This window comes from Fundulus heteroclitus, chromosome 11, assembly GCF_011125445.2.
Source record: "Fundulus heteroclitus isolate FHET01 chromosome 11, MU-UCD_Fhet_4.1, whole genome shotgun sequence".
NCBI lineage: Eukaryota > Metazoa > Chordata > Actinopteri > Cyprinodontiformes > Fundulidae > Fundulus > Fundulus heteroclitus.
Window position 1 is genome coordinate 4,194,422 of NC_046371.1, and position 12,749 is coordinate 4,207,170.

A 12,749-nucleotide genomic window follows, 5' to 3' on the forward strand; every position below is an offset into this window, starting at 1 on the left:
AAAGGCAGATATCAGAGGCACACAAAGTGAACGAGGTGAATAAGTGATTGAAGCTGTGTGTGAATCAAATTCAGGGAATTATTTCAGTGCAAAAGTTTCAGAGATAAAAAAAGACTATTTTAAAAACTAGATTTACATGACGAGGTAAAAGCAGCTGTGGTGTGCCTGTGAGACAGCGCTGAGGGAAGCAGGAACCCTCATAGCAGCTCTCGCTGCTGCCTCAATACAGTGATTCTAGAACGGCTAGTGCTTTCTGTAGTCGCCACTAAAACAAAAACAAAAAGTCACTAAAAGTAGCAGCAGCTAGTCCTTTTTGACAGAAAGTCACTAGAAGCGTCTGAAAAGTCACTAAATATAGCAACAAAGATGCTAAATGGGAAACACTGGACTGTCGTCTCTAATTTTCCTTCCCTCCTGAGAGCAGCGTAGCGCATTAGCCTCTAGCAGCCAGACAGGAAGGAGCAGGCGGTGATAGGTTTTCAAAATAAATGCACCAGCATAACATTCCCGTGTGAAAGAAGCTCACATGCTGACAGAGTGAATTATTTTCTGTTACCAAGGACTCACAGAGGAGTTGTTATTCCTCTCTGTATTTTCTCAGAAGAAAGCTATTCCCACTTCCTATGTTAACAGAGACACTTCATGCCTTTGAATAAAATCGCAAAGACAAAGATGCATCTTTCTCTTAATTAAAGCAATAGTGTGGTTTCCTCCTTGATTAATATCCACCTTCTCATATTTAAATTTATTTCAAACTCAGATTATGGTTAATATAAGTGTCAAATATAGGCATCACACAATATAAGGTATATATAGGATCTCCGACCTCCGAGGCAAAATGAACGCACCATTGTTCCTGGTTTTGCCGCGGAGCGTCACATATTAGGTCAGGAAAAAAAATATATAAAACCATTTCACTTATTTCCAACATATCACAAGTTCTTACAGATAATTCTGGTAAACTATCAAACTTGTATTATACCTTCTTTTTTTTATATTGAATTTACGAAACGCAGAACTAGTTAGTTTCAGATCAGACAAACTCTCCTCCCTGGAAACGCGATCATATCTGTTTATTAATAACTTTATACGACTATACTGACGTGAGGCTGAACAGAGTTTTAATGGAAAACCTTCAACCCCATTTTGGTCCCGTTACTTAAAGGAGTGATTTTTAAATCAGATGGCTTGTTAGAGACACACGGTGAGATATAGATGCAGCTACGTCACCTCTGCCCTCCTCAGACTCTGCCTGGCCGTCTCCATCTTGGTCTCCACCTCGCCGCCGCTCTGCTCAGCCGCCTCCTGACTCCCGTACTCCTCCAGGGCCTAAAACCAAAACCACAGAGAAACGGCATCCAGCATGAACATTAAGACCCATCGACTGAAACGGGCAATAACTGAGTTTATCGGAAGTCACCCAGACTCTTCTGACACGGACACTAAATGAAACATGAGGTGATGAACATCTGACCCGAGTCATGTTGCTTCATCACTTCTTTCACACAGCGGCGTGATACAGTTTAAAGTTACAATCGGGTTTATTATTACAGAATCAACACATCCTGCTGCTCTATAGGAAAAGAGCCAAATTCCAATAAAATCACGTCACAGGTTATCGGGGATATGTAGGCAAAAAAAATTGCACCATCAAAACACTTTAAAGGGATTTCCCATCATTACTTACTTCTGGTGCAAATCTTGTAATAAATTGTAAAAAACAAAACAAAACAAAAGAACAAAGATGTAAATTCTAGCTTTAAGCCCAAACCTAGACCATTTTACAACCATCCGGTGGTTTACATGTCCCAGGTGTCCTACATTGATCCACAGAAAATCGCAAATTAAAACATGCATGACATGTAAATGCATAATTCCAAATGCAATTCAAAATACGTTGTTTTTGTAGCTTTTATTTTGAATTTAACCACTATTTTTTTGTTTGGGGAGAAAGTCTGATACATTAGCACCACTTGTGTAACAATATAATGACTACTAAATAAGGGCTGCTCAATGTATTACCATTGCAGGATCAGAGGATCATTACTAATAATGCAAAGAACTGCTATTTTTATGTGTAATAAATACATAAATACTGCTTGTTTTTCACTAAAAGTCTCAGGATTTAAATACCTGGGATTTTTTTATTCGGTTAATTTGTGTGCTTCCTGTTTCCACTGCTCTGAAAGGCTGTGGAAAGTTTATTTAAAATCAACCTAATGACGTTCAAGGAAGTTTTAAAGACATCTGCAATACACCTTTAGTCCAGCGGGTGGCAGTAATAGGAGATCAGAGCCCTTACCTTAGCCGAAAGTAGCAATAGCTAAAAATCACATTTATACAAACATATTTCTGGAACAGTTACTGTTACTCATTATTGAGAACATGCACCGCCCACATCAACTTTATTGAATTTATTTTTGTCTTTTAGAAAATTTTAGGAATAAAAATCTGGAAATTTAAGTGTAAAAACAAACCAATACGGATCTCTTCTGTCCATTCTTATCCAGACCTGGAAGATTATCGATACATTTCCTTTTTTTCCCAGAAACACCATGAATAGATGTGCTGTTTCTAAGCTCTGTTGCTGTACATTTTAGCTCAGATATTTGAATTTTAAAAATCTAACTTAGGTTAACAGTAACTTCTTGCTAGACAGTCATGGAAAAAGTGACAAGAAAACTCTAATTTCTTGGTTGGAGTTATCAACGGTTATGCAATTAAGTCCTAACTCCTTTGTGTATCATGTGACTAAAACAGACAGTTATATAAATAAAATAAAACTGAACGGAATAGACTAGAAAACATGAAGCGCCTAAAAGCAGTTTCTAGCAGTACAATGCTAAAGTTACTGATGTAAACACTTAATTGATTTTGGTTATTATGAAGAAATCTATGGAGACCAGTTAGATATCAGTTCTCAGAATAAACTCTCACAAACAGTTTTTGTTGTTATCACGATATTTGTCCAAACAAATGTGACTTTAGTTGTACCCGACATTAAAATCAAACAAGAAATTGAAGAAAACAAGAGTTTCCTGTATTACAGCTAATTCAACACAACGCTGTTGGAAATTATGATTCAGAAATCCGACCTTATCGCTGAAAACTTCCTCCACATCTAATCACGGATATTTTTAATTTCCATACTTGGCAACGCTGTGACTGACCCATTGCCAACCTGCTGCATTTAAACATGCCCCCCCCCCCACTTGGACTTTCAGGCTCATTAAAAGTTTTATCTAGTTATTCTGTGCAGGATCTCCTCACCCTTTGTGTGTGGATGATGCTTTTGTATTCTCGTGCTACGCGACTCGCCCACTTCCTCGCCTCCTTTTCCAAACTGTGCTCCTCGGCCGTTCCGCTCTCTCTCTGCAGATGCATCACCTGAAGCGGATAAAAACAAACAATGTGTTCATGAAAAATACTTTTTATTTTGTATTTTGAACTTTCAACAGGAAAGAAGAAGGAGAGAAAAAAAGAAAAGAGAAGCAACATTTTCATGCACTGCAAAAATGGAACTAAAAATAAGTCAAATTCACTTGAAATAAGGGCATTTGTGCTTGATTTCAGCACATAAATAAGATGATCTGCCAATGAAATGAGTATTTTGATCCCTAAAATAAGATAATTGGATATAATGCACTCTAAATAAGACGATGGAGACGAGTTGTTCCTATTTTAAGTGTAAAAATCTCATTCCATTGGCAGATCATCTTATTTATGAGCTCAAATCAAGGACAAATGCCCTAATTTCAAGAAGATTTGACTTACTTTTAGTTGTTGTTTAATGGATAATGTAGAATGACCTTTGGAGGTTTGCATACTTCCATATATTCGACACCAGCTTTTTATTGTTGTTGTGTTTTTTCATATGCTCCATAGAATATAGAGATCAAGTTATAATCTTTCCCCGTTTTGATTTGTGATATTTTGTTAAAGTAGTCTCTGACTTGTAGGCATCTATAAAAGTCGCGTTTTTCCAATCCACGAGTCAGAAATTGCGTTATAACCCTGAACATTACAACATGCATCTTGCTGCATTATATCAGCTGTTCGCTGATAATTGTAATTTATCTAAACAAACTGTTTAAAATCCCCACAAAAGATGAAGAGTTAAAATTATGTTTTGGTCTTTTTTCATAAAGATATCAGCTGATTGAAGAGCACCTTGGTCTCCGCACTACTCCAAATAAACTCTGTTGGGACTCTGATCCACTAGAGGGCGCTGTTGCGCATGCATGGTTATGTCACCCCTTCAGTGTGAATCCAGACTTACAAATCGATGCCCACAGATCCAGCCTGCCGCTCACTGACGTCTGCTGATGGAGAACAACCTGAGCTCAGCTCTCCGGCAACAACTCGATCGTCTTTGAGCCCAAAACGAGGAACGCCGAGACATAAACGCCCGATCGAGGCGAGCCGCATCGCTGGCTGCTTTTCCTCTGTTGTCACGTGTGGCAATAAACGGCCAATTCATGGACTTTAAGAAGCAAAAGTCTGTTTTTTTTTTCTTAATTAGGTTCTGTGTACACTGCAAAAACGGATCTAAAAATAAGTGAAATGTTTCCTAAAGTTAGTGTATTTCTCCTTGATTTGAGCAGGTAAATAAAATTATTTACCAATGGAATGAGTATTTTGACCCCTAATATAAGATAATTAGACATCCTGCACTTTAAATAAGATGATGGAGATGAGTTGTTCCTATTTTAAGTGCAAAAATCTTATTCCATTGGCAAATCATCTTATTTACCTGCTCAAATCAGGGAAAAATACACAAATTTTAAGAACATTTTACTTACTTTAAGTTCCGTTTTTTGCAGTGTAAACGCCTGAAATGTGAATAAACTGGATCCACATGACACCAGTGGAGTGTGTTTGTATTTTTATGTATGTGTGCCGAGGGAAGAGGCCGGGGGGGTGGAGCTGGGGGTCAGTGCACCCTGATGAAGCCCACGCACAATGCCTCCTTTTCACAGATGGCCCGTTCACAGGGCCCGGTCCGGCTCCAGCACCTCCCTCCCAGTTCAGCTCTGCTCCTCACCGGATCCCCCCCCCCCCCCACCCCCCCCACCCCCGTCTGCAGCGAGCGGCACTGGAGGGAGGGCGGCGCTCCACCGCCAATGTTTCCTTTAGGAACAGGCTGCTGCTTGTTTGACTTCCAATCAAAACAACACGAGCGTTTGCAGTTCGAACAAATTGTCCAGTGTTGCCCTGGCGGAGCAGAGCTGCTGGGTCTGGTGCAGTCCTATAATCAGGTTCCTCCTCCAAGGCAGATGGTAAAAAACATTTTGGGGAATTTGGGTTTGTTCAAAGCAGCGTCAATAAATCCAATCAAAGTCAGGTGAGCGAGGAAAAATGTCTGAAGGGACACTGAGGAGTTCATGGGATGCAGAGAAGGTCAGACTGCAGCTTGGTGGCCATATTAGGGTGGATCTGCTCAGGTCCTTCACATTTTTAATCTCAGACGTCCAGTCAAGACTCCAGATTTCACAAACTTCACAGTGGGACCACGACAGGAACTGAATGGACGGAGAAAACCTGTCAGACGATTAGATTAGGGAACAAAATCTGGAGCTACAAACATTTTTTCCAAGCTGATTTGAACCTTGAAAATCACTTCAATCACGTAATTTTTCAGAATTTTTTCACAAATCCCATATTAAATCCACACGTATTCACCAACATTGCAAAAAGGGACCTAAAAAGTAAGTAAAATTTTCTTGAAATGAGTATATTTTTCCTTGATTTGAGCAGGTAAATAAGATGATCTGCCAATGGAATTAGTGTTTGTACCCCTAAAATAAGATAATTAGGTATAATACACTTCAAATAAGATGATTGAGATGAGTTGTTCCTATTTTAAGTGCAAAAATCTTATTTCATTGGCAGATCTTCTTATTTACCTGCTAAAATCAAGGGCAAATATACTAATTTCAAGAAAATTTTACTTACTTTTAGTTCTCTTTTTTGCAGTGTAACCTTTCGAACAGCGAGGCAAACCAGTTACGTCACTGGAGCTCTTTACTGCTGAGTTTGCATTAAACTGAGCGTCTGTGGGACTAAATTAATGCTGTGATATGTTAAATAGCTGTTTTAGGATTATGATTAAAAGAACAGCGAACATTCAACAACGAGGCCGTGTGCTTCTTTGTCTAGACGGTTCCTCATATTTTGACAAATGCTTAGTCCGTGCAAAACTTAATTATGAGATAAAAATATTAAAGATCTGCGATTCTTGGCTACGTAACAATTAACGGATCAGACGCGTCCTTTAGGTGTCGCTACACTGCAAAAACGGAACTAAAAATAAGTAAAATTTTCTTAAAATGAATGTATCTGTCCTTGATTTGAGCTGGTAGATAAGACTATTTGCCAATGGAATAAGATTTTAGCTCTTAAAATAGGAACAACTCATCTCCATCATCTTATTTCAAGTGCAGGATGTCTATCTTATTTTAGGGGTCAAAATACTCATTCCACTGGCAGATTATGTCATTTATCTGTTCAAATCAAGGACAAAACCCAAATTTTAAGAACATTTTACTTATTTTAAGGTCTGTTTTTGCAGTGCATGTTAGAGAATAAGAGTTTTGCAATAAAAATAAGAACATTATCTTATTTCAAGTGCATGATATCTAATTATCTTATTTTAGGGGTAAAAATACTCATTCCACTGGCAAACAGTCTTATTTAGCTGCTCAAATAAAGGGAAAATATACTAATTTTAAGAACATTTTACTTACTTTTAGTTCACTTTTTTCGGTGTAATTTAGTTTTTCTGCAAAATCGTACAGCCCTTTAGTTAAAAATCAGTGAAGTAGTAAACCTCCCTGACAACATAAGCTAGCGCTAGCTATTATTAGCGTCACGGACAGCCCGGTAACAGGTTCTGTCGCCGTCTGGGTCCTTCGACGCTCCGCTGAGTGAATGCAGACTGAAACACACTGCAAAAACAGAACTAAAAGTAAGTAAAATGTTCTTGAAATTTGTGTATTTTTTCTTGATTTGAGCAGGTAAATAAGATGATCTGCCAATAGAATAAGATTTTTGCACTCAAATAGGGACAATTCATCTCCATCATCTTATTAAAAGTGCAGTTTATCTAATTATCTTATTTTAGGGGTCAAAATACTCATTCCATTAGCAAAAAATCTTATTTATCAGCTCAAATCTAGGACAAAAACACAAATTTTGATAACATTTTACTTATTTTTAGATCCATTTTTGCAGTGCAGTGAAACAACAAACAAACATGTTGTTTATAAGTTAATGTTTCAATTCATTTTTAAAGTGGTGGTACATGAGTAGCATATAGTTTTCACAAGCATAGATCGCCCTCTTGTGGCTGTAGACGGTAATGTTTACTCCTTGGTTCATGCTGGTCAGTATGAATTACCGTTTAAAAACATTACCTACGTCGCACCTGACTATAAGTCAGGCAAAGTATGAAAAACCTGCAACTTATAGTCAAAAAAATACTGTATTTAAAACTTCAGGTGTAAAAAAAATTAATAAAATTGGTGATTCAGTAAAAATTTATAATTCTTTGTTGAGATTCTTTTAAAACAACCCTGAATAAATGCACTCAAAATGTTTTACTAAAACTTTCAGAGTGAAAATAAACAACTGCAATAAAAGCTGAACATATTTTAAAGCCTTTTTTTTTTTTTTTAGCACATCTTCACTGGGGTGCCAGAAAACATGGAGGGAGCTTTAGGTGAGGCGTGTTTTGGCCTTTTCTGACCATGTGGGAGTGGGTCAGCTGAACCGGTCAGTCCCAGCAAACAACAGCTGTCGTTCGGCATGAAACGACGACCCAGATTTGGTCCCGCGGTCCAACGGTCGGCTTTGATTCCCACACTTCAGAGAAGCAGCGGCTGCATGTGTGGCAGCTGTTGCTGATGTCAGTGGAGTCTCACACAAAACAAACGCCGCAAACAGTTCAGACGAAACGCTGCTTTAAAAATAATCAACTGATAATCATCTGTCTGCTGTGGCCAAAAACAAAAAAGATTTACTCGCGGTTTGACGCAAAAACCACATGGTTTCTTTTTTTTAGGCTGTCGTCTGATTCTACAGTAAAAGAATTTACATTACAGATAAATACTGGGTGTAAAATTAACAGAGAAATAACCTTTGTCCTCCTGAGGGAGCAATAATCTGAAATGCGGCTGCGGCGCATCATATCAGCGCCATGTGTGGCCCAGCGGCCCTCCGGTGGTTTTCCACACCGATTCAGCAGCGGAAATCTGACTGGGTCAGATGTAACGTATACATATCGCTTTAACGAGGCCAAGGTCCAGCCGGCGGCTTTAACGGATCATATTATTACCAAATAAATAATTAACAAGACAACCATAAAAATGTTCCCTGGTTGTGCAAACAATATTTAGTGGAAGAAAAAAATGTTTGTACCAAAATAAAACACCTGTAGAAAGACGTAAAAGTACGCAAATGTCTAATTATTATTATTATTACTGGAATTAAAAGCTAAATGTAGGATGACACGATTTTACTGTCAAAGCATTGATGTGATGTTTTTCTTAACCCTCTATGGTTAGCTGAATTAAATACAGATATTTTATGCCATTTTAAGCTTTCACATTTTGCATTATAATGCTAAGATCTAATGTTTCACAGAAATGATCAAATAAGTGGTCCTCAAACACTGCAAAAATTGAACTAAAAATAAGTAAAAATCCCTTGAAATTAGTGCATTTGTCCTTGATTTGAGCAGGTAAATAAGATTATCTGCCAATGGAATAAGATTTTTGACCCCTAAAATAAGATAATTAGATATACTGCACTTGAAATAAAGATGATGGAGATGAGTTGTTCCTATTTTAAGTGCAAAAATCTTATTCCATTGGCAAATCATCTTATTTATCTGCTCAAATCAAGGACAAATGCACTAATTTCATGGAATTTTTACTTACTTTTAGTTCCGTTTTTGCAGTGAAAGAAAAACCCAGCTGCGTTGGGTTACTTATGATGAAAAAGTTTATTTCTGTAGTTAAATGTTTTAAATGTCTGCTCATTCTGATGATCATAGTTATGTCGGTTTCTCGAGAATATATCAACCAAGATCAAAATACGATCACAGACTTGACTTCTGGTTCATGGAAAGTTGAGTGGAAGGAAAAAGTGTGGTAGAGAAAAGTGGACAGGCCCATTCAGGAGGTCAAATATAACTGTTACTAAAATATAAATCAATGTAAACATTTTATTTATTAGGCATTATAAGACTTTTGATAATACAAACTGTTTTTTATACATAATTTAATTTTGTCCAGACCTGGAAGGACTGGAATAGCTCTGATTAAAGCCATGAACGCAAAAAAAAAAACTGAAATAAATAAATGAAGTACATCTGAGTGATAAAACTACACCTCAGTTTAAACGTTACTTTACACACCTAGAGGGCAGTATGAGAGGTTTTTCCAGGTGTGTCTATTATCTAAAACCTACAAAACACGAATCCAGGCGTAAATGATTGTACAGTTGAAGGTTTGGCTTCCTCAATGAAGATCTGAGAAGTGAAAAAGAAGAAATAATTTGGTATTTACCGCGTCTGAGTCGACGGGCTGATACAGGAAACACGAGGCTTGTTGAAACACGGGAATCTTCTGCACAAACGTCTGCTGGTGAAACTCCTGGAGAACCTGCAAATATGGATGAAATGTACAGATTATAAGGCAAGTTTACCGTATTTTCAGCACATAAGGAGCACCAGATTAAAAAGCGCACTAAATATTCTTCCCAAGAACGTTTATACGATGGAGAAAATAACAGCAAAATTAAACTCGTCCACTGGTTTATTTGAGAAAAGATGGAGTCCTTTGAAGGGATATTTCCAATTAATATTATAAGTAAGATAATTGTAAACACACAGGTACGTACTTTATAGGTAGACTTAACATATATCTCTGTTGTGATAAAAATAAGTCACTTGAGAAAGATTTTTCCTTTATTTCATCCCCCATTAAAAAAAAATAAAAAAAATAAAAAAATCCTGGATTTTCAGCTCTCCGACTTGTTTAGTTGTTGTTGTTCAACTATTTGTATGGTTGTATTGGAAATTGTTGTATCTGGCTTACTGTATCGATCATTGATTTTGAATATTGATCTGATAAAATAAAGTCTTTGTTAAAAAAAAAAAAAAAAATTCTTCCCAAGTGTGTAATGTCACTCCTCCACGTCCACAGCTCTCTATCCGTCTCTATCAGGAGGACAGAGTAGCTGGACTACACTGCCCTGTTTCTAACATAAGGCCAAAATAAACTGTTATATTTAATGAACTTACTAGGTTTATTGTTGCTAGCGCGTACTCCAGGCTGCCTTACATGAATGCACTTCTAGTTTAGACATTACAGTCAGGCAGTCTGTAGACAGCTCAGGGGTCCTATCAGGTAGTGACAGTGTACCGTAATGCTCCTAATATCCATTGAGCGGAGCGGCTTCATTGCTAACCAAAGACATAGTTACACATTTTAACAGATTTTTGAGCGCATTGTACCACATAAAATCAGTCAAGTAAGCACAACGGTAATCATAGGCGCACCATAAATCTTTAAATTAAGGATTTTAAGTGCACCTTATAGTCCAGAAAATACGGTATTTACACCGTACGTTTTAGCAACAAGACAAATCAAAGTGTTTTACGTGATAAAAACGTAAAACACATTAAAAAGTATGTTGCAGGCAGAAATTAATGATGTTTCAGGTAATCTTTTAAAACGAAAAGTAACTCTAAACTAGTGGGTTTAATAATACTATATCTTTAACAAAAAAACAAAAAACAAAACATGGATCGACGTCTGAAGGTCAGCAGCCTGCACTTTGTGATGCTAATACATTTTATTCTGAGTGTTAAAACCACCTGAAAAAGGTGCTTAAACTCCAACACAGAGGTTTAATTGGGTCCAATTGTTCTTGGATTCACTGCGATTTAAACCTGTTGCTCTAAAGGTGAAAATATGTATTTTCACTCAGATCTCATTTATGCAACAACCTTTATTTTAGGCGTCTCCTTTCACACAGACTGTTTCTGTGTTGAGGCAGGAAGCGCCCGCTCTGAAATGTGACCACGACTCTGAGGATTTGTTCATATTCTGCGGCGGAGAGAAACAGAAACACCTCTTTGGGTCCAGCGAGGGAAGATGACCCGGACAAACGTGACGGGAAGGCGAGTAACTGAGCAGCGCCGCGTAATCCGAACCGCTCCGGCTAATTAGCAGAAACCGAGGCGGCTCCAGAAGGTTCATTAAGGTTCATTAAACTCATCAAAATTCAGTTTATTATTCGCCTCGTTCAGATTACATTTTTATTCTAAGATTATTAAAGTGGGGTTTGTCTGGATGTAGGTGGAAAGAAATTCAATAATTAGACATAAAAGCCTAAAAAAAAAAATCTACTTCAACACAAAAAGACAATTTGAACCAAAACTATTACATAAAAATACAGAAACTTCCTGGTTTTAGAGATGTTATGTCATAATTTTAAGAGCTCACTGCACCTTTTTTTTTATTAATCTGTCAACTAATGCTTTGATTTATTAACCTAAAAAAGAAATTTATATGCAGAAAACGCAGAAAAAATAATTTTATTTAAACTGAACAAAAAAATAATACTTTGAATTATGAACATATTCAACAAATTAGAATAGAGTCACTTCATCGTTAAGTCAAACTTAATCACACACAGACTGATGATTTTCTGTGTTCAACTAAAACAACACAACATTTAAGGTTAAAATATCAGACCCATAAAAAAAAAAAAACATTTCAAAGAAGAAAAAAAAGAATGTTTAATAACAGCTTAAACATTTTTTAACAAATACTTTAAATACGACAAACGAGCATAAACACGTTTTTGAACATGATTTTATTGCTAAAGTGCCAATTGATAAAGATTAAGCCCATATTATTTATGTGTAGACAAATAAAAACGCCTTAGTAGGTTAAATTTAAGTTATATATTATAAGACTGAAATGCAACACCGTTGACCTAAGCTGTAAATACTAACTTTAAATGGATTTATACGTGCTTAACATTAATTATGCAGTTAAATGTGATTACGACATGAAGTTAAATGTATTTAAACATGGACCGTGTGTTTAACATGTCAAAACGTAGCAGACAGATAAACGGCCACATACACATAATGTTGCATCTTTCTATATTTACAAGGACTTAGTATTGCTTTCCATTAATTTCTAAGGCCTGACCCTGACCCTTTAGACAAAATAAAAACATGTCATTAGCACTTCTGCTGCTGAGCTTTTAGAAGCTAAACCAGTTCCCAGAGGAAGTAAAACACCGTCGTTTATTATTGTTTGCATAATACCAATGATAATATGTATAAACACCAAAGGAAAATTCGTGTTTGGGACGGTTTTTAAAGGTGGAGATGATTCTTAATGTTAATTCCCCTCCATTGTAGAAAAAAAAAAAGATCAAATCTTAATAAATATATATTTTTTAATGAGCTTCCTCTGGAGGGGGCTCAGCCTTAGAGAGAGGGTGAGGAGCTAAATTATCCAGGTGGAGCCCCCGCTTCTCTGCATCAAAAGGAGCTTTGGGCATCTGATCAGAACAATTTGTAAATTTTTCTGACAATTTGGACGTTTGAGTAGAAAACATTTACATCGTTGAACAGCATGACGCTGAGGTTTTTAAAGACGTGTAGGAAAAATAAGTCCTTATCCAAAAAAAAAAAACAAAAAAAAAATCATAAAATTTTAGAT

General features: G+C 36.8%; 1 protein-coding gene across 2 annotated transcripts in view; it reads right to left on the reverse strand.

Moving 5' to 3' along the window:
• The window catches only part of LOC105927596 (F-BAR and double SH3 domains protein 2), a 63,282-nt gene that overhangs the window by 13,902 nt on the left and 36,631 nt on the right, over positions 1-12,749 (reverse strand). For both annotated transcript variants that reach the window (XM_021317558.2, XM_036142760.1), the window contains 3 exons: positions 9,570-9,665; positions 3,271-3,387; positions 1,231-1,329 (listed from right to left, as the gene is read on the reverse strand). In XM_021317558.2, coding sequence (XP_021173233.2) covers positions 1,231-1,329; positions 3,271-3,387; positions 9,570-9,665 — 312 coding nt within the window. The remainder of the gene's footprint in view (positions 1-1,230; positions 1,330-3,270; positions 3,388-9,569; positions 9,666-12,749) is intronic.